Source organism: Caenorhabditis remanei, chromosome III (assembly GCF_010183535.1).
Source record: "Caenorhabditis remanei strain PX506 chromosome III, whole genome shotgun sequence".
In the NCBI taxonomy this organism is placed as follows: domain Eukaryota; kingdom Metazoa; phylum Nematoda; class Chromadorea; order Rhabditida; family Rhabditidae; genus Caenorhabditis; species Caenorhabditis remanei.
The window spans coordinates 17,148,845-17,169,883 of record NC_071330.1 but is presented as its reverse complement, the minus strand read 5'-3'; the positions used below and the strand labels follow the sequence as shown (position 1 = coordinate 17,169,883).

Sequence of the window (21,039 nt, the reverse complement as noted above, 5' to 3'; positions counted from 1 at the left end):
ATATTTTTAATACATTCTAATGCCTACTATTTATTTATTTTTATACCTCTAAAAACTTTTTTTTCAAAAAAAGAATTGGCTCTCATTGCCTGTACATATTTTCTTATTTTCTTATAATTTCTGCCAATATTCACTCTAATTCTCGCGTCTAGATGTTTTCGCCACTTCGGCGGCTAGCTGGTTGCTGTCCCACTGCTCTTCAACAACTCCAACATCTCCAGCAGTTCCAGCCGAATCGATTGGTGCATTTGACGGCGTATCAGTTCAAGGGACACTCGAAATGGCAGAATATCAAGGCGACGAAGGGAAAAAACGATATGATCAAGTCGAAAGCGACGAATTTTTTGTTGAGAAAAGTGAAAGGGGCGGTATCTCGCGGTGGATTCGATTTGAAGTTGAACAGAGAGTTGGCTGACTTGGAGACGGAGTTTAGAGCTCAGGGGCTTCCGTTGGACACTTTCAAGAACTTTTTGCAGAAGATGAAGGTGATTTTTCGCGAAAAGAATAAATATTGGTCTGCTAGCAACAATTTTTTATGGTGTGTCCAAAGTTGCTACAACGACAAATCTGCGGCGTCCAAAGTTGATTTGTAGGTTTGTAGGTTTTGCAGGTTTCGCAGTTGAAAAATTAAGGATGAGCAATAACGCATAACTGCAAACCTGCAAATCTACAAATAAACTTTGGACACCGCAGATTTGTCGTTTTTGCTGTTTTGTAGCAACTTTGGACGCACCATTAATTGTGTGCAAAAAACTGATCAAATTGCGAATTTTTCACTTGAAAATTGTATTTTTCTCCATTTCACTCCAAAAAACTAGCAAAAATGACCAAAATTGAGTCATTTTATTCAAGTTTGTACATTGGTCTGCTAGTTATTCCACGTGGATTCTCCAAATAGCTAGCAGACCAACGTTGGTCTGCTAGCTATTTTTCTCACTTTCCCTTCAATTCAACCAATTTTTCAGGACAAACCAGAAGTCGAGTACACCTTCGATATCATCGGTCCAGCTGGAACATTTTTCATCGTCACCGCCGAAACATCGAACAAAAAAGCGCTGGAGAACGATTTACGGAAGTATTTCAACAAAATTGGCGGATTCCGATTGGTGGCCGACGGTGGTGTTCGCAGTTGGTTTGAGGAGAAAGGAGTCGTTCATGTGGATGTGAAGAAGGATGGAAAGGAAATGACTACGGAGCAGGTGAGTGGAAAAAAATAGAAAAAATCACTAGCAGACCAACTTTGGTCTGCTAGCTATTCCACGTTGGTCTGCTAGATATTCCACGTTGGTCTGCTAGCTATCATTCTTATATATAAAAGACAAGTGGTGTTTGTCTGTCTGTCTGAGGCACTGTCCGCAACGGTTTTGGAAAGAGAAGAGAAACTGAGCCAGCGGGCAAAACCGAACTGCCGTGCTTTGGACAGCGACAGCCGCTTTAGACCACTCGGCCATGCGCACAGGTAAAACGGGGATGCCGAGAAATGGGGTGGTCAGCGGCTTGGGAACCGCAAACAGGCGAAGGATGGCCGGTCGGCAGCCGAAAAACCGCGAACAGCTGAAGGGTTGCCGACTGGTGGCCGGCAGACCGCAAACAGTCCAAAAGTGGTCCAAAGTAAAAATTGTTAGAGTTCTATAGAAAACCGCAACTTTTGTGGAAAAAAATTTATGTACGATACCTCAGAATCCTTTCTAGTCTAATGACAGTCTTTATTTCTAAAAATTTAATAATTTTGATAAAGTGGCTGATTGGCGGCTGAACGGCGGCTGAAGAACCGCGGGTTGGTCAGTGGTTGCTTGTTGGCAGGCCAGTGGCGGCCGAATGGTGGTTCAGGGTGTATGTCTATAGTGATTTTAACAAGTTCTTGTAATCAGATTTTCGATAGAGTGAAGAAAAGAGATAAGAAGATAACGTTTTCATAGAATGTAGATTAGGATAACAAGATTAAATACAGTAATACCTATAATATAGGTGCTCCCAGTAGGAAGAGTTTGGAGCTCAATATCTCAACTGCTTCATGAGCTATCACATTTTTTCCAACTGAAGAAATATTTTATAAGTATTCAGCTATGTTTTGTCTGTTGGCAACTTTTTGATATCTCCTTTAAGGAAAAAGATATACCGCGTTGAACATAGTTCTTTGTGGACACCTCATTAGAGGTGTTACGGTAAATTATACACTGTCACTTTCAATTCTTTTTAGTTTTTCCAAATTCCCAATGTTAGAAAATCTTAGCCAGAGTGCTAAATGACTCATGAATCAACATAACGTTTCTAGTTACACTTCTGAAATCTTGATAAGTGTTAGAACAATGGAACTACTCTATGTTTTCCGACACTTGTAGAAAAGTTTTTTTCGAAACAATCTGTTCTTTCTCTGATTTTTTTGGTGTTTTCTGTGAAAAATTCGGTTTGAAATCTGTTCTTTAATTACTAATTGACTCACAGACAGGGAAGCAGTGAAGCCTCTACTGGAAAGCGCAACGACACTCCGGTATCCCGGCCGAGCGTGTTGTTTACCGTAAATCCACATCACATTTATTTTATTCGCCGGCAGTCATTTTTCCCCATTTTCGAAGCGTATTTCGCTTAAACTCGACTTTTTTCACTGAAAACAAGTTACAAAATGTAGAGAAAAGTTACATTTATCTATTGAAAATTGTCGGAAGCTATTTTCGAAACAAAATTTGGACTTTGGCAACGAAAATCGGCTTTTCGAAAATGAAAATAGAGTTTCCTCTCGATTTTCATTTCGGAACAGTCTAATATATGATTTCAGGTGGATAAAAAGGTAAGTAAGTAAGTTTGAACTGCTCCGAAATGAAAATCGGTTGAAAATTCTTATTTTTTGGGCCTTGTGGCGGAAGTCGGTTTTCGCTCACTTTAAAATGAAAACGGGGTTGTTTCGCTAATGTTCTTATTGAAACGAAGTTAATATTTTTCAGTTGGAAATGAGGTAAGACGGTAGGCTATCGTTTCAAATGAAAATTAGTTAAAATCAACTCTGTTTATCAGCCGTAACTTGTTTTCATGTGAAAAAGATTGAGTGAAAATCGAAAAAAAATCACAAGTCCGGAGAATATGGGAAAATGAACGATGAAGGAATTACAATACTACATTAAAACACATTGATAACTAAATATAGGACTAATTAGGTAGAAATCGTATTCAGAACGAAGTATAATACCAATAATAGGGGGTAGGTGCTGCCCAAATTTTGAACCGCCAGCAGCCCAAAGGCAGGCTGCCGGCAGCCCGGGGTTTGAACTGCCAGTTGTTCCCTGGCAGGTCTCCCCCGGGCTGCCGATCACTTCATTTCTCGGCTTCCCCGTTTTACCTGTGTGCGGGCACGTTTGAGAGAGTGTGGCCACGTGAATGAGGAGAGGCCAGCCGACTGAATCGCCGAAGGCGAGGCAGATAGGCTGGTTTTCTCATATTTTCTCTTTCCAGATGGAAGAAGTTGGGCTAGAATTCGACGTGGAAGAAGTTCTCCTCGTTGAAGAAGACAATACAAAGAAATTCGAGCTCATCTGTGAACCGAAATCACTTTCAAATCTCGAATCTCAATTAGGAAAAGGAGGATTTTCGATTTTGCAATCAGAAATCGAATTCCGAGCCGTCCATCCAATCGAGTGTCCTGAGGCGGAGTCGGTCAAGATTCAGAAGCTTTATGAGATGTTGCAGGTGAAAAAAATACACAAAAACTTTTTTTTAAATATAAATTTTTGAGGAGGACGAGCAAGTGCGCCAAATTTTCGACAACATCTCAGCAGACGAGTAGATTTTTATTTCAGAATTATATTCTTATTTGTTATTTAGATAGGTCATTCATATATATATTTCTTCGTTGTGTTTTCTCTTTGATGATTATTAAATTTCTTTATTGAACCTGTTTTGTTAGTAATAAAGCAATTTTTGATGATTTTTAAAATTATTTCCTATATTTTTGAACCATACAGCTCCCGGATAGCTCGAACATCGTACTTTGATGGTTGGATTTTGCTGCTTTTTGATGGTTTTCTGGAAGAAATGCATTTTGGAGATGACACGTGGCATGAGGAGTTAGCTAGCAGACCAACGCGTTGGTCTTCTAGTGATTTAAATGTTTTTGCTGGAATCAAAAAACATTTTCATTCTGGATGTTTGGTCTTCTAAATCCCTACCTCCCACATAACTAATCTCATTTTCAGCTGACATTTAATTGTAGTCTAAATCCCCTCTTTTTGATCCCTCCGCCTCCCAAAAAAAACTCTTCAAATAGCTTTTCACTTACTCATAATGTTTCCTCATCACTGACGCCTTTCGCCTCGAATGACGCAAACCCAATGTGTGTCCAATTTCATGAATAAGCACCTAAATAGAGCGGAAATTTGAGTTATTAGTGAGGGAATAAGTTTTCTTTTTAATTAGAAGCGAAAAGTGCGTCAAAAATGCAGTTAAGAAGTGAAAAAAAAAAAGAAAAATAGCTAGCAGACCAACTTTGGTCTGCTAATTATCTCTAGGAGCTAGCAGACCAACGTTGGTCTGCTAGCTCGAAAAGTGCAAAAAAGCTATTTTCTGGTTCGTTTTTCTCCGTGTATTTTTTTCTCTCAAAAACCCCTTAATTATCTCCTTCGCTAACCAATCTCAAATCGATAAACCGCTTGTCGTTGCTGCCCTTCTCCTTCTCTTCATCATCTTCTTCCCCTTCGTTTTCTCTATTCCTCGTATGCCATTCTTCGTCTCCATCCAAATGCAAAACACCAAACGGGGGATACATGGAGTGTGCAACTACACCGCCTTTCCCGTCGAATTCCTGTTGAAAAATAAACTTTTAAATTTTTAAGAACATTTTTCTAAAAAAAATTATTTTCAAAAATTTCAGAATGGACGTCCCTGGCGAAGATGCTCAACTGGAAGTGATTCAACAATCACAAAGAAATTCGGAATTATGGAGAGGTAATAGCTTAGTTTTAAGCAGACCCAAAAATAAATAAAAATCGCGGTCTGCTTACTCACTTCATAACAAGAATGATTCTTTTTCGCGAAAAATACACTGATATCCGCTATTTTTTCACTGGAAACTTCCTCGAATTCGACCAAACCTTCTAGAGCAACCGCCCATTTGCCGAACGCTTCTTGTACGGTGTATCTGAAGAGTTTTGGGTCTGCTTAGTGGAAAATTTGGTCTGCTTAACATACCTGACACCTTCAAATTGCTTGTGGGTCAGAAGATTATGAGGATCCGCGAAATTCCACAAAATTTGTTTTTGAGTCCATCGACGAAGAGTTCTACATTCTGGAATAAACGGGAGAATTTTGGCGTTTACAACTAACTAGCAGACCAATGTTGGTCTGCTAGCGATTGGAAATTGGTCTGCTAGCGATTTGAAATTGGTCTGCTAGTGATTTGAAATTGGTCTGCTAACACTTACCTGCCAATTTTATCAATAAAAAATAGCAGAAAATTAGTGGAAAAAGTTTCATCCGAATTCAATTGAAACATTAAGGAAATGATAGCATAGTGTGTGTAGATAAATGGAATAAAAAAGAGGAATAGAATCCAGAAGTCGTTATGCTTCTCCTCCTTCTTCTCGTTCTTCCCCTCCCATATGTTTTATCAAATGTTTTTCTTCGCTTCATTTTTCTCATCGTCGATCTTCCTATAAAATCAAGTATTTCGTCGGCTTCTCGCGCCTTTTCGTGGATCGTGTCGTGCGTTTTGATCGTTGCGTAAGAAACCTGCCATGGGTTGGAGAAAGACGAGTTGATTATACTTCAAATTGGGGGAATAATATAAAGAGGGAGACTGATAAAGAGATAATAACAATTTTATTTATTAAACCAAAAAATTAAACGGTTACAATTTGCAATGAGGCGATCCGATAATATCAATCAAATTAGCGTTGGCAAAGATGTTCGCCGGGTCGAGTTCACTCTTGATCGCTTTCAACAAGGCGATTCCGACGGCTCCGTTAGTTGTCAACATCCATTGTTTTCTGATTTTTCCGACTCCATGATGGTGGGAAATGCTTCCGCCGCAAGCGATGATCTCGTCACGGGCGGCGGTCTGGAATGAGAGGGATGAGTTGTATGAGATCCTGGATCCTGTATAGAGTTACCTCAATACGATCATAAACCTGAAGACCGTTTGGCAGTCCTCTTGCATTGAAACCAAAATAAAAGTAGACGCACGCGCCGGCATCGTACACCTGAGTGACACGGCAACTTGCCAAGACGGGGTGTTTCACTCCCTGCGCCTTCGCCTCTCGTCTCATCAGTTCCTTCACGTTTCTGCAGAGACTGAGAACCTTGTCCCATGGAACGGACGTCTCGAACGACTCGCCGAGCACGCCGTGGTTCATGCCGAGGTCCTGTAACAGGCATGGATCTGGATCTAGAGATTTCGACTTACTCTCAAATAGGCAATGGCAAATGTGAGTCTGTATCCATATTGTCCGTTCTCTTCTCCACCAACGATTCCGTGGAAATCGGCAGCCAGCTTATTCAAACGATCCTCCTGCTGATCTACCTCCTCACGACTTCCTTCGTAGACACACGTGGCAGCGCAGATCTCATCAACCTTGAATCCCTTCCACGATGTGATGTACATCTTGCTCACGGAGCTCTTCAACGAAGCCCACCAGGAGTCTGAAGCGACTTTCAGCGCCTGTCCCATAACGAATTGATCGTTATCCATAAGTCTCAACGAGGCTGGTTGAATGCGTCGGCTAGCCACCTCACGGAAGAAATTGACTCCGTTTTCAAAGTTGGGGAACACAAAACTACCGTATCTTTTGACTTCTGGAAGTGGGAAGATCTTGATGGTGACTTCTGAGACAACTCCGAATGTTCCCTCGGATCCGAGAATGATTTGGTGGATATCTGGACCAGAAGAGATACGTGGCACTTGGCATTGCTTCTGGATGATTCCTTTGGGGCACACAAAGTTGAGATGAACAACGAGATCCTCGATGTTTCCGTATCTGAAATAGGAAAATAAAAGAGTGAAAATTGACTAGTTCCAGGCCTTGGTCTGCTAGCTCTTGACGTTGGTCTGGTATCTCTAGGCGTTGGTCTGCTAGCTCTACCAATAATAAACGACTCACTTATTCTTCTTCATTCCACTTGCTCTCGTCGATACCCATCCTCCTAATGTCGAGAATTCAATTGAATCCGGCTCATGTCCACAAGTGAATCCCTTCTTATTCAGTTGTCGTTCCAACGATTGACCGACAATTCCCGCCTCCGCACGACACGTCAAATTCTCGCGATCAATCCAGAGAATTTTGTCGAGAAGAGCCATATCCATAGAGATAACTGCACGTTTTTCGGTGACTGGCGTGTCGAGAGCATTGGTGACAGAGGTACCGCCTCCGATTGGGATGATGGCACAGTTATGGCTCATGGCTCCTTCGATGATCTTGAAAAACTCGACGAATTCCAGAATTGGAACAAAATTGGGAGATGTTTAACTAACCTTAACAATCTCCTGCTCAGTCTTCGGCCAGACAACGACATCTGGAAGACGTGGAATCTTGCCCTCTCGCAAGTTGACCATATCATGAACGGTATGACCGTGAGCACGCATCAAACGGATCCTAGCAGAATTAGAGAATGAGATATTGTTCTCTTTCAAAAAATCGATAAGATCCTCATTCTCAACTGGTGCATCGATGACGACGTCAGAGAGTTTTTGAGCCGGACTGACGTAGTTCAAATCGATTCCCAAATAATTCTCGAACCACGGACGGAAGTGAGGCATCACCTTGCCGGAGATGTCATATCTGGAATATAAAATGAGAATGCCGGTACCGTATTGCCCCACTTACTTATCCCCAGTAAACGTGACGTGTCCATCCTTGTTGATGGTGAACTGCGAGTCGGTGTAACCCCAACCATTCCACTTGAGGATTTTGTCACTGGAATTGACAAAAATAAGAAGACATTATGGACAGCTATTAAGTGTGTTACCGATAAGACTGCGGCACGTCGTGCTCGATTGTTTGATAGGATGCCGACATTTCGAGGAGACAAGTCGAGCAGAGTTCTGGAATCTTCTTTTGTTTAGGTTTTTCTAAACGTAAAGTTGGCACAGTGCCAGGTTAAGCTGTTTATCAAAAACGCAAGCATCATATGGAAGTCGGTTGCAAAGTCATTTGAACAATCATAAATCATGGAATCTTAATATAAATTCTAGATGAAGATGCACAAAAGCTACAGTAGCCGTACAGTATCCTAGGATATAAATCTTGGGAGTTTGTGTTCTAGGAGATCTTGATCTAGATCTGCTTAGCAGACTCATGGTATCATGATCGAATCAATTTGGTGTCTGAAAGTGTTAAAAAAAAAGAAAATCCCTGCAAAATTTGAGATTTTGCAAGGATTTCAGGTTTTTAACGATTTCGACCTCCGGCTAGCAAAAACTTGGAACTTGAAAATTTCGCACTAAAAAAAGAAAATGGGAAATTGGTCTGCTAGCGATTGAAATTGGTCTGCTAGAGATTTTAGTTTGGTCTGTAGTTCTACAGTAATCCAGTTATTCTCATCAGAAGACACAAAAATCCCGATTTAAAACAGTTCATCACGATGAAAACGTGTAAAAATCGGTCAAATTTGTCAGGAAAAAAAACGAAAAAGAGTCTAAAATAGGGACAAAAAGTATTAAAATCAATCAAACACCTCGTCGCTCTCCGTGGTGCCTACACTGTGACCATTGTATGTGTGTATGTATGTAAAAGAACCTCCTTATCAGTTTTTTCTCTTTCTCGTTCTGTCTTCAAACCCACCAATCACTATCGTCTTATCAAATAGCCAAAGTACACCAGATTAGCGGAGACCCCGGTGGAGACGGAATTTTCCGTTTTCAGAACAGGAAACTTGTGATGAAGGGAGTTTTAAATACATATAATAAATTATTAGTGATGTGAGATGGGTTTCCGGGTATGCTTAGTGTTAAGCAGACCGAAAAATGGGTCTGATTAGTGGACGAAACATTGAAAAATGGAGCTAGCAGACCAACGTTGGTCTGCTAGCTCCGTTGGTCTGCTAGCTCCATTGGCCTGCTAGTTCCAATGGTCTGCTAGCTCTCCAAATCATCTGAAAGCACTGAAAATTAGCTAATTAGCCTATAGACTTAATTAGTAACATTTTATTTTCTTTCAGCTCCCACCCGCGTCATGTTCGACTATGAGAAGTACTTCCTCCAGCTTCCGGAACCTGCAATCAAGCATGTCTTACACTTTTTGAGGTAATTATCGTACGGATTATGTGTCAATTCAATTTCCTTCTTCTCCAGACTTCCCGACCTAGCCACTCTCAAAGAAACGTGTCCGGACCTCGCCGATCTATGCGACCTAGAAATCCGTATACTCGACAATGAGTTCACGTCCCGCCCGTTCTTCCAATTCGAGCGATGTGTTCTAGAAGATGGTGTGAATGACGTGGAGATAATGCCAGAACGTCAGAATGCTTCCGTCACGTACTATCCGGGAAATCAATCGGTTTATCTGTTTGGAGGGGAGACGTTGGGCGTGCGTGAAGATGGAGCTCCACGTGCCACGTTCAACGATTTGTGGAGATTGGATACGGGAACGATGAAATGGAGTCGAGTCATCATCACGTCTGCACCGTATCCATCGCCAAAGTGTCACGCGTCGTTTGTGACGTGGAAGGTGAGATTTCTGTGTGAAAAAATGACTGAATAGCTAGCAGACCAACGTTGGTCTGCTAGCGATTTGAAATTGGTCTGCTAGTGATTTCAAGTTGGTCTGCATTTCAAGTTTGGTCTGCATGTTTCGTCTGTGTTATTTTATCGTTGGGCAACGAAAATTCTCAAATATTCTAGAAAAAAACGGCTTTTGATAGAAAATTAGACCAATTCTCTTTTAAAGCTCAAAAATATAATATAATTTTTCCAGGACCAACTAATCCTCTGCGGTGGTCGTGCTTATCACCATGACGGACGTGACACCTTCTTCTCTGAAATCCACTTTTTCGACGTCCAAACTTCCACGTGGAATCGCGGAAACTTCTCGCCGGACCTAATGCCAATCGGCGGTCACTCTGCAGTAGTCACCGAGAATTTCATGATTATGTATGGAGGATTCTTCGAGCAACCGACTCAAGAACAAATCGAAACACTTTTTGTGGTTGAGTTGCGAGAACAAGTATTCCATCGAGTTCATTTGCAAAAACTGCCGATCGAAGAGGATCCCGATGAGTCGCCGTCGCAATTCCCAAAGTACTGACTGTTTAGATTCAAAACCTACACTGAAAATCGATTTGTCTAATCGAAAAATCGCAGAAAATCGTGTTAATTTTTAATAATAGTTTTCGTTGCGAGACCCTACGCACGCACAATTTTCATTCATGTGCCTTTAAGTGTCGATTTACGAGGGGATACTGTAATTTTTTTTTGTGATTTTCGGGTTAATAATCAACAAACCTTCACGAAATTCAAACATTTTTAAACTAAATATTTGAAAAATCAATCTTGCAGATTCCAATGGCGAAAAACGAAGCTGGTTTTGATTCGAGAAGGATTGCTTCTACTCACCGGAGAGCTGCTACCCGGAGATTACGGCTCCTCGGCATTGATCGATTTCGACCCGGTGGATGTGACTGCCACGTGGCAATGGAAACGAATCGAAACGATCGGAAGATGGTGGCGACCGAAGGATTGGCGAGATCCACGTCATCCACTTCACGGATATTTACGACAAGAAAGAGAGCTAATGAATGCAGTGGAGAACTGCTCACTGCCGAATTACGACTTTCATCAAATCGCCGAAGTCCGAAATTCGAGAATGGTACGATTGGTTTCATTGGGAAGCGTCGAAAAGACTTCCCATATGCTTCGTACATCAGGACGCAAGGATTATGACAATCTTCAAACCCACTATACTGAATTCTGTCGTCAGTTGAATCGACATCTGGAGGCGGAATTTGAGAATAGAATGGTTCTGCATGCGATGTCACCGGATTCTGAACAGTTGAGGAAGACGAGTGCTGTATTCGAATATCAGAATATAAAGTGTCGAATCGATGGATGCTTTTTGGCTAAACAAGAGTGAGTTGTGAGGAAAAACGGTGAAAAAAGTGCAAGAAAATTCTTTTTTTGAGTGAAAAATCACTAGCAGACCAATCTAAAAACGCTAGCAGACCAAACTAGAGTTAGCAGACCAACGTTGGTCTGCTAGCTCCATTGGTCTGCTAGCTCCATTGGTCTGCTAGCTCCGTTGGTCTGCTAGCTCCATTGGTCTGCTAGTGTGTGTGATTTTAAACCGAAAAATGATTTTTTCAGATGTTCAGCAGTTTTCCGCCACGGAGCGCCTTCATTCAAAGTGCGAGTTCGAATCGATGAAATCGAGAAAAATCCGAAAATTTTGAATTCCGACGATTTTGACAAATGGGAACTACGCCAACGTATAGAAACGACTGTAAATCAGCTACGTGAGTTAAGCAAATTTGTGACAAAACACTCAATCTCTTTTTCAGATTCCAAGTTCTACCAATCGGGTCGTATGGAGCAACTGGCGCCACGTGTCCCCACGCGAAACAGCTTGTTGAAACGCCTTTCGCTCTACGTGACAGAAATCGATTCCAACGTGGCAATCGAAGATTTCAATGTGTTACGGTAAGCGTGTCAGCTAAGTAGATCATAATATATTTATTTTTTTCAGTTGGAAGGTACAACCCATGCAATACCCATCTCCTGTGGAAACTCGCGATTTCTCGCTTGTCGGAGCACATCATGACGTCATAATGCACGCCGGACTCGTCAAATTCAACGTGACCATGAAACGGATGGGACAGTCCGTTTTAATGACGCCCGTCTCCAGAATTCCCACGTCACCAAGAAATTCAAGGAAGAAGGAGAAAGAAGCTATTGAAAGATTATTGTATACGTCAAATAAACAATAAATGTTTTTGCTTTTTTAAATTTTTAAATTAACTGAAAATTAACTATCTGTTTCAAACAATTGTCATATATTGTGTAGTGTTTCTTTCTCCCCAAGCGGTAACGCCTCACAATCAGAAAAAACGCCGATGAAATATTTTTATTTTTAAATATGTGACGATGATTCCGTCGTCAGATCAGGGATGTGCGTATGAAGGCGCTTTGGGCGCTGTAAAAATCCAAAGTGTGTGAAAATGCGACGAGAGTGCGCGTGCGATTTCGAGAGACGCAGAGACAACGGGTCTCGCAACGAAACCGCTGTTACAGTTGCGCCTTTAAACTTTATTTTTGCTGCGAAACTCAATTGTTCCTAATTTTTCCCTTTTTTTCAGCAAAATTGCTGGTTTTTATTGATTTTTTTTGCTTAAATATTGAATATTTATCAAATAAGAACAAAATTTGTCACATTTTTGAGTTATTTCATCGATTTTTTTTTGCTTTCAGGATGCTGTATTCTTCAAAACTGCCATAATCGTCATTTTTCCCCCGTGTTTGCCGTTTCGTTTTGTTTTTGTTGCGGTTAGTTTAATTTCAGAGCAGTTATTTTCTTCTCCGCCAAACGTTTTTGTTATAGATTTCGCCTGTCCACGTCGCAACGAAAATGAGATGGAATGTAGAATTCATCCGAAGCATCGTCGTCCCAGTGCCATCTCCGTCGTTTTCATCCATCACAAGATTTTTTGCGGTTAGTTTTTTTAGCAGAGCAGGTGCATTCTTCTCCGCCAAAAGTTTTCGTTACAGGTTTCGTCGCCGAAGTTTCTCCGGTCAAGACGACTACTCTTCTCTCGGAAGGAACACAAATCTCAGTGAAAACTTATTTATATTCAATTTCTTGCAATTGTTATCCTTGTTTCCTGTTTTAATAAATTTATGTGTGACACTGAATGTTTTGATTTTTTTAATGTCTCTATGAAAGTGAATTAAGCCGTGTTGTTTCGCGGAAAATGTTGTCATAGTTTGTTTAAGTTAAATTCTCAAATTTCGGTTGGATATAGTTTGACGGGCCAAGAGGAAGACTGATTAGAATGTCATTAGAAAAGAATTTCTAGCTAACTATGAAAACTGTGATCTCATTTTCGTTGCGACGTGGACAGGCGAAATCTATAACAAAAACGTTTGGCGGAGAAGAAAATAACTGCTCTGAAATTAAACTAACCGCAACAAAAACAAAACGAAACGGCAAACACGGGGGAAAAATGACGATTGTGGCAGTTTTGAAGAATACAGCATCCTGAAAGCAAAAAAAAATCGATGAAATAACTCAAAAATGTGACAAATTTTGTTCTTATTTGATAAATATTCAATATTTAAGCAAAAAAATCAATAAAAACCAGCAATTTTGTTGAAAAAAGGGAAAAATTAGGAACAATTGAGTTTCGCAGCAAAAATAAAGTTTAAAGGCGCAACTGTAACAGCGGTTTCGTTGCGAGACCCGTTGTCTCTGCGTCTCTCGAAATCGCACGCGCACTCTCGTCGCATTTTCGATTTGTTTCATCACACTTTCAGAAAATGCGAGGCGCTCAACGCCCCCCGGGCACATACCTGCGTCAGATCTGAGGCATTGTCCGCAAACACCGTCACATCAGAATGCGGACTCTTGAAAAGGCGGTGCATTTGAAAAAAGTCGGCGAGAAAATTCTTTTTACTTTTTTTTTCAAATTTTGAATGGTAAAAAGTGCGTCTACTCCTCTCGGACGAGCAATTTCAGGTGTCGAATTACATGGCAGTCCGACTAATGAGCTAGCTTTTTCCAAAAAAACTGTTTTTTTTCCTCTTTTTTTATGCCAGTTTTAATTTTCTGAAAAAATTAGCTTAAAAGAAAAAGTAAATATTGTCGAATGACAAAGATTCATTTAAATCTGCGAAAAAAACAAATTTGTGAAAAAATAATAATACAATCGCTGCGAGACTGAACACAAAATATCGTCATGCGCCTTTAAACCTACCGTACCCCATTTTGGCGGAAATAGTTTTTCGGACCGTTTTAATCGATTTTTCTTGTTTTTTTGACAAAAAATGTCGGAAATATTGATTTTGCTACTGGTTTTTTCTAGATTTTTATTTAAAAATACAATTTTTACTGTTTTTTTATCCATTTCCAACCAAAATTTCTCTTAAATTTCATCATCTGATCTTAAAATTGTTAAAAAACAAGTTTGTCATCATTTTAGCTGTCAATTGCTAGTTGTTGCTTATCAGGGTTGAGCGGAATTCCGCTTTCCGCCTTCAGCTTTCCGTCAAAACAATTTTATACCGCTTTTCGCCTTCCGCTTTCCGCTATTCTAAGATTTTTTCCGCCTTCCATATTATCATTTTTAGAGGATATTATTTTGAAAACTTTGTTCGTCTACTCCAATTTACTGATGTTTTTTGAGGTTTTTTGCAGCAAAACTATCAGTTTTTAATGAAAAAAGCAATGATGAAAATACCTATTTTTCGAGGAATTTTGAACAAAACAAAACTATCGCTCATTCACTAGCAGACCAATTTGAGAGCTAGCGGACCAATCTGGGAGCTAGCAGACCAATTTGAGAGCTAGCAGACCAATTTGAGAGCTAGCAGACCAATTTGAGAGCTAGCAGACCAATCTGGGAGCTAGCAGACCAATTTGAGAGCTAGCAGACCAATTTGAGAGCTAGCAGACCAATTTGAGAGCTAGCAGATCAATCTGATAGCTAGCAGACCAATCTGAGAGCTAGCAGACCAATTTGAGAGCTAGCAGACCAATTTGAGAGCTAGCAGACCAATTTGAGAGCTAGCAGACCAATTTGAGAGCTAGCAGATCCATCTGATAGCTAGCAGACCAATTTGAGAGCTAGCAGATCAATCTGATAGCTAGCAGACCAATTTGAGAGCTAGCAGACCAATCTGATAGCTAGCAGACCAATTTGAGAACTAGCAGACCAATATGTGAGCTAGCAGACCAAAGAGTCATTTTTGACTGAAAATTGCAATTTTAAAGTGATTTTCAGCAGAAAGTTTGATGTTTAGCGCGATTTCTTCACTACAAATTCCAGATAAAAGTTTTATTTTTTGCTATTTTCTTCGGTTTTCGGACGAAAATCACAATTTCTTCATCAAAAATCCACTTTTCCCGTCTAAAAACCCCTCAATTCTTTGTAAATTTTTAAAACATTTGTCTAATAATGGTGCTCTCTTTGCCTTAAAGTATTACCCATTGGGATTTTCCTTATTTTAAATTTTTTCACGAAAAAGTGTTCCCCAAATCCTATCAAAATACGGTGTCATTTTGTCAGTTTTTCATTCATTTTTGCTCGAATTTTTAAAATTTTTATTTACATAATTTCCCCAACCTCACGAATCTCGAATCGCAATATAGTTTGTATGTATTTTCAATAAAATTGAACCGATTTCTGATAAGTTTTTCGAAATTTTTCTTTTTTCAATCGGTTTACATCGATAATTTTCTATATTTTCATTGATTTTCTTATTTCTGTGTGTCCTGATATCCGGATATCCTGATTTTCGGCTGAAAGTTATCTGAAAATTTAAAAAAAATTCTGAAAAAAAAAGTGTATTCGTTTTTTCTCTCTCTCCGTCTGTCCGCATGTCCTGATTTTCACTCATTTATTCCAGATGACAACAGAAAAATTGGAAAACGATTGGAAGCTGATACAAGATGATTTTCAGAAGCTTGAGGTGAGAATTTCGTCATTTTCTCGAAAAATGCATTTTCCAGCATTTTTTTTTCAGAAAGAATCCAAACTTTTAAAAAATTCCAGAAAATCCACGACGAGTACATTCAAAAGTCTCGACAAGTGAGTAAATTTCAAGATACGGCCGTGAAAGCGATGAAACATCACAATTATCTGCTGAAAAACTTCAAAGAGACCATGAAACAGTGAGTTTTGTCTGAATGAGAGCTAGCAGACCAATCTGATAGCTAGCAGACCAATCTGAGAGCTAGCAGACCAATCTGGGAGCTAGCAGACCAATCTAGGAATTAGCAGACCAATCTAGGAATTAGCAGACCAATCTGAGAACTAGCAGACCAATCTGAGAGCTAGCAGACCAATCTGGGAGCTAGCAGACCAATCTAGGAATTAGCAGACCAATCTAGGAATTAGCAGACCAATCTGAGAGCTAACAGACCAATATGGGAGCTAGCAGACCAATCTAGGAATTAGCAGACCAATCTAGGAATTAGCAGACCAATCTAAGGCATTTTTGCTATTTTTCTATCACTAGAGAATCAAATTTTCCGCCTAAATATCCCCAAAATTTATCGATTTTCTTGCAGAACACAGCAATCACTCGAGAAGAAAGAGCCGTCGGAAGAGAAGTCGTCGATCGTCGCACAAATCGCGAAAATGCGCGAGGAAATGGAGGTGTCGAATCTGCGACTCCGTGATATGCAAGGAGAACTGCCCGCCCAATCGAACGGATTCTATTTGAATCTGATTCTGGGATCGAATCTCAACGTGTCGCTTCTCACAAGGACCGAGAAGTTCAAGTATAAACAGGTTGGTGGATTTTGGTCTGCTAGCTGTGATATTGGTCTGCTAATTCCATTTTGGTCTGCTAATCCCTATTTTTCAGGAATACGACGGTTTCAAATGGAACATCACAATCCTCATCTGCGCCCTGGCACTAATTCCGAGTGTTCGATTCGATTCTGTGCTTCCTGATGACCTGGTACTACTGTACAATGACAATCCGCGAGTCGGTTCTCCGTGTGAATGGATCGAAAATCAAAGGATGGTGGCTCTCTCATCATTATCTCTCGTGCGCCGTGCCGGGTATCGTACTCACGTGGAAAGACGGCGTGTGTTATCAGGAATTCCGTCCCTATTTCCACCACCTTCTTTCCCAATGGGTAGTAGGTATGGCTGGGCCAAAAAAAGTGGGCGGGGCTTAAGCGCGTGTCTATAGTTTTGTTTTTTGCTTTGGCCAGTGTAACTTTGTTCAAACTGTAGGAACAGCTTGCATTATGACCCTAGAAACTGTCTTGATGGGGGCTGAGGTCAGGTGTGCGGGTTCGGGCCTTTAGGAACAGCTTGCATTATGACCCTAGAAACTGTCTTGATGGGGGCTGAGGTCAGGTGTGCGGGTTCGGGCCTTTAGGAACAGCTTGCATTATGACCCTAGAAACTGTCTTGATGGGGGCTGAGGTCAGGTGTGCGGGTTCGGGCCTTTAGGAACAGCTTGCATTATGACCCTAGAAACTGTCTTGATGGGGGCTGAGGTCAGGTGTGCGGGTTCGGGCCTTTAGGAACAGCTTGCATTATGACCCTAGAAACTGTCTTGATGGGGGCTGAGGTCAGGTGTGCGGGTTCGGGCCTTTAGGAACAGCTTGCATTATGACCCTAGAAACTGTCTTGATGGGGGCTGAGGTCAGGTGTGCGGGTTCGGGCCTTTAGGAACAGCTTGCATTATGACCCTAGAAACTGTCTTGATGGGTGTCTTAGGCCCCCTGTCGTCAAATCGCGATGATTATCGGCATACGGTGATACGGCTTCAGTACGGGATCCGGAAAATTGTTCTAGTTATGAGCGGTTTACACAGAAAAAATGATGATGTAATGAAGATTGATTGAAAATTGTGAATTACTTTTGAAATTTTTTGAACGCTATCAATATACATTTGAGAATAAAGTTTTTTATGTTTGTTCTATTCTCGTTTTCTAATTCTACACAAGCGATAAGAGTAAATGAATACGATTTCTCCTATCGTCGCGTTTTCATTTAACAAAATTTAAAAATGTTGTCTTATGATACGGAAAAAATGAAAACTGAAATTTACACTGAATAATAAAGTTCTGAGATGTGGATATTCATTCTTACCTAGATCACAAAAGAGGAAAATTTATTCTTACCTGAGGGTACATCGAAAGACCATGGTTTTCTGGCAATAAATCTAAACAAGTCTGAAATTATGGGGATTTTAGGTAAAAAAAAACTCGAAATTGGGTTTCCACCGAGAAATCTGATAAAAGGAACAAAACGATTTTTTAAAACATTTTCCAATTGGAGTTCTGGTACAAAAAATAAACACAAATCGAAGAAGGAGATTAAAGGAGGACTGAAACATCACATCTTCATTCTTCTTCACTTGGTCATTTTTGGTGTTATTGCAGATAAAGTTATTAATTAGCACACACCTCTTTCTGCCCAAACACCAAAGGAAATTTAGAGAGAATCCTCCCTCAATATTTCTTTATAGACACGCGTAGTGTAAAGGAATTAACGTGTAACGAAGACTGGCTAGCACAGTGTTCTCGACAAATCTTTAATCATCGCATAACGATGGTAACGAAAATAGAGAAATAGAAAACAAGTTGATTTAATAATTTGAAAATTTTAATTCATTATTAAAAGATGTTTTTTGGAGCCCTAGGCCGTTTGGAAAGTGGGCAAACGACTAAAAGATCGTGAAAGTGAGGATTACAAATTTAACTGCACACAGTCTCCCAGCCTCCGAAAACGAACTGCAAGGAAATTTTTGATCTACCCTCATGAAACGAAAATTATGAGAAATTAGCAGGTCTACAAATTTATTTTTTGATTTTTAGAATAAAGCTCCAAGTCAGGAATGATAAATTCAAGTTTTAGAATTATTCTGAGAGCATTATCAACTCATTCAATCCAAAAAATCCTGGTTCTATATATTATTATTATAGGCCGAAAAGGCAATTTTTCATATTGATTTCGGAAAAATCTACGGGATTTGTTCATTTCTCTACATTATCCAACGAATGATAGCTCAAAACGTGCTCCGGGGAGTTGTTCACATTTCTGTAGGACGGTTTTTCAATTTGCTCATTAGTTTTCGAGAAATCGATCAAATTCTGTATTTTTTTCAATTTTTTGTTATTTTCTCGAAAACTAATGAACAAATTAAAAAACCGTCCTACAGAAATGTGTAAAAATCTCTGGAGCACGTTTTGAGATATCATTCGTTGGATAATGTTGAGAACTGAACAAATCCCGTAGATTTTTCTGAAATCAAAATGAAAAATTGCCATTTCGACCTGAAAAAATATATAAAACCAGGATTTTTTGGATTGAATCGGTGGATAATGCTCTCAGAATAATTCTAAAACTGAAAATTTCTTACTTCTGACCTTGAGCTTCACGCTAAAAATTATAGAAATAATGTTCTAGACCTGCTAATTTCTCAAATTTTTCGTTTCATGAGGGTAGATCAAAAATTTCCTTGCAGTTCTTTCTCGGAGTCTGGGAGACTGTGCTGCATCGAAATACTAAGCTGATCCATCCGGTGACATCGCAATCGAAAAACGACGAAGAGGAGAAGCGTAGGGCATGAAGAGGGAAACCAGTGACTAGTGAAGGAATTTCCATTTAGTAGTATTTTCTGGACATATTCGCTCTGTTCCTCTTATTCTCTTCCCAACCCAAAAGTAGTATAGTTTGTCTGAAATTAAAGAAGGACTGAAGTCATATTTTTTTATTTCATATTCTGATACGTCAGAAAATTCTGAGCAACTTTCATCATTAGAGCATGTGCTAAAAATCGCTCTAAACACACTAAATTCACGTTTTCCCCGCTCAAATTGAGCATTCGTGGAAGACGCGAATTTCTTCCTCCGTGTAGTCCTCTCGGACAACATTATTTCTTTTTATTTCTCGATTTCTCGTTTTCTTGCTTTTTTCAACAAAATTTCGAGTTTTTTCAATTTATATCGTTAAACAATGAAAGTTTATGAGAGAATCAGACTATTTAAAATAAAATAAAATCGAAATACATGGCACACGATGATTTTCTCGGAATCACTTAGTTGGTAAGTTCGATCACATTGGAAAAAGGGCGAGGAGTCTTTACGGAGACCTGGTACACGGTATTTACAACTGCGACACTCGTTTTATATCTGCGTCTCTCTTCTCTCTCACGTGCAGATAGAGCGCGTTTGAAACAGCTATTATTGTTATGTTGCTAATGTTAGGTCAACACTTCATTTTTTTTTGGCACAATTTTAAAATAATTTTCAACAAACCCTCCGGTTTTGAACGTAGCCTATGGATTGTGCAAAAATCCCTATCGCGCTATTTTAACTTACAACCCGGGCCCGTGGTATTATAAGGAATCTAAATATGACCGGTTTATTGATTTTACGCATTCTGTTTGGGGAGAAAGTTAAAAATCTTAAACATCAAAAAATTTTAAATTTTTCCACTAATTTCAGATGACGTCATCACTTACAATTTGCTACATTCCGGACAGTGTAAAGGATGAATTAAAGAAATTTCGATTCTTGAAATCCAGCGCGATGAACGCGTTAATCAGTAAGTGAGCTGTATTATCGCAGACCTAAATTCTCAAAATTTTAGTGAAAATCGACAGAGAATCGCATCAACTCGAAACGGAGCAAACGCTCAATGATTGCTCAATTGAGGAGTTCAAAGAGGAGCTGCCCTCGCAACAGCCACGTTTCGTTCTGCTCAGTTGGAGTAAGAAGCATGAGGATGAGAGGGTATCGTACCCGATGCTTCTGATTTATTATTGTCCGAATGGTAAGAAAATTTGAGAAAAATTGGATTTAATGCAGGAAAATAGCTGTGTCAGACCAACGTTGAAAACTGTGAAACGTGTTTTAAAAAGCAAAATCGCTAGCAGACCAAAATAGAGCTTGCAGACCAACGCTGGTCTTCTAGCGATTGGTCTGCTAGCTCCGTTGGTCTGCTACCTCCATTGGTCTGCTAGCTCCATTGGTCTGCTAGCTCCGTTGGTCTGCTAGCTATCGTCCTTCTGAAAATTATCGATTAAAAAAAATTAATTAATTAATTTCCAGGAAGCAGTCCGGAACTCCAGATGCTCTACGCAGGTAGCCGCAACTCGATAGTAAACGAGTGCGGCGTGTCGAAGGTAAAATTTTTTTAAAAATTATAAATCTTAATTAAATAAAATAATTTTTGTTTCCAGAACATCGAAGTGCGCGACATCGACGAAATCGACGACGATCTTCTCGACTCGAAATTCTGAAAATATTGGCGTTGAATGCTGTCAAAATACCAAAAATCTGTGTTAATTTGCTCATCGAAAGAAGAAACCTCATTTAATTAATTTATTGATTTTTTGTAATTAAAAAAAACGTTTGACCTTTATTACTGATGGCGAATCGA

General features: G+C 39.8%; 6 protein-coding genes across 6 annotated transcripts; 3 read left to right on the top strand and 3 right to left on the bottom strand.

Moving 5' to 3' along the window:
* Positions 1-152: 152 nt before the first annotated feature.
* GCK72_011786 (uncharacterized protein) lies at positions 153-3,778 on the top strand (the record flags this gene model as incomplete). Its single annotated transcript, XM_003100852.2, has 4 exons — positions 153-485; positions 966-1,199; positions 3,448-3,681; positions 3,728-3,778. The coding sequence occupies 4 exons, from the start codon at positions 153-155 to the stop codon at positions 3,776-3,778; spliced, it is 852 nt and encodes a 283-aa protein (XP_003100900.2).
* An 819-nt stretch (positions 3,779-4,597) lies between these two features.
* Positions 4,598-5,725, bottom strand: GCK72_011785 (uncharacterized protein; the record flags this gene model as incomplete). Its single annotated transcript, XM_053728674.1, has 4 exons — positions 4,598-4,792; positions 4,996-5,128; positions 5,179-5,275; positions 5,719-5,725. 4 exons carry the CDS (start codon positions 5,723-5,725, stop codon positions 4,598-4,600), a joined length of 432 nt encoding a protein of 143 aa, XP_053588251.1.
* A 111-nt stretch (positions 5,726-5,836) lies between these two features.
* Positions 5,837-6,341, bottom strand: GCK72_011784 (uncharacterized protein; the record flags this gene model as incomplete). Its single annotated transcript, XM_053728673.1, has 2 exons — positions 5,837-6,046; positions 6,099-6,341. The coding sequence occupies 2 exons, from the start codon at positions 6,339-6,341 to the stop codon at positions 5,837-5,839; spliced, it is 453 nt and encodes a 150-aa protein (XP_053588250.1).
* A 32-nt stretch (positions 6,342-6,373) lies between these two features.
* GCK72_011783 (uncharacterized protein) lies at positions 6,374-8,000 on the bottom strand (the record flags this gene model as incomplete). Its single annotated transcript, XM_003100833.2, has 5 exons — positions 6,374-6,962; positions 7,086-7,399; positions 7,457-7,763; positions 7,809-7,898; positions 7,951-8,000. The coding sequence occupies 5 exons, from the start codon at positions 7,998-8,000 to the stop codon at positions 6,374-6,376; spliced, it is 1,350 nt and encodes a 449-aa protein (XP_003100881.2).
* A 1,155-nt stretch (positions 8,001-9,155) lies between these two features.
* GCK72_011782 (uncharacterized protein) lies at positions 9,156-11,901 on the top strand (the record flags this gene model as incomplete). The annotated part of the gene is made up of 7 exons (XM_053728672.1): positions 9,156-9,226; positions 9,275-9,650; positions 9,897-10,219; positions 10,478-11,047; positions 11,282-11,430; positions 11,476-11,614; positions 11,661-11,901. The coding sequence occupies 7 exons, from the start codon at positions 9,156-9,158 to the stop codon at positions 11,899-11,901; spliced, it is 1,869 nt and encodes a 622-aa protein (XP_053588249.1).
* A 3,634-nt stretch (positions 11,902-15,535) lies between these two features.
* On the top strand, positions 15,536-20,899 carry GCK72_011781 (uncharacterized protein; the record flags this gene model as incomplete). The annotated part of the gene is made up of 8 exons (XM_003100858.2): positions 15,536-15,598; positions 15,682-15,800; positions 16,200-16,422; positions 16,499-16,594; positions 20,103-20,202; positions 20,248-20,430; positions 20,709-20,782; positions 20,840-20,899. 8 exons carry the CDS (start codon positions 15,536-15,538, stop codon positions 20,897-20,899), a joined length of 918 nt encoding a protein of 305 aa, XP_003100906.2.
* Between the last annotated feature and the right edge of the window lie 140 nt (positions 20,900-21,039).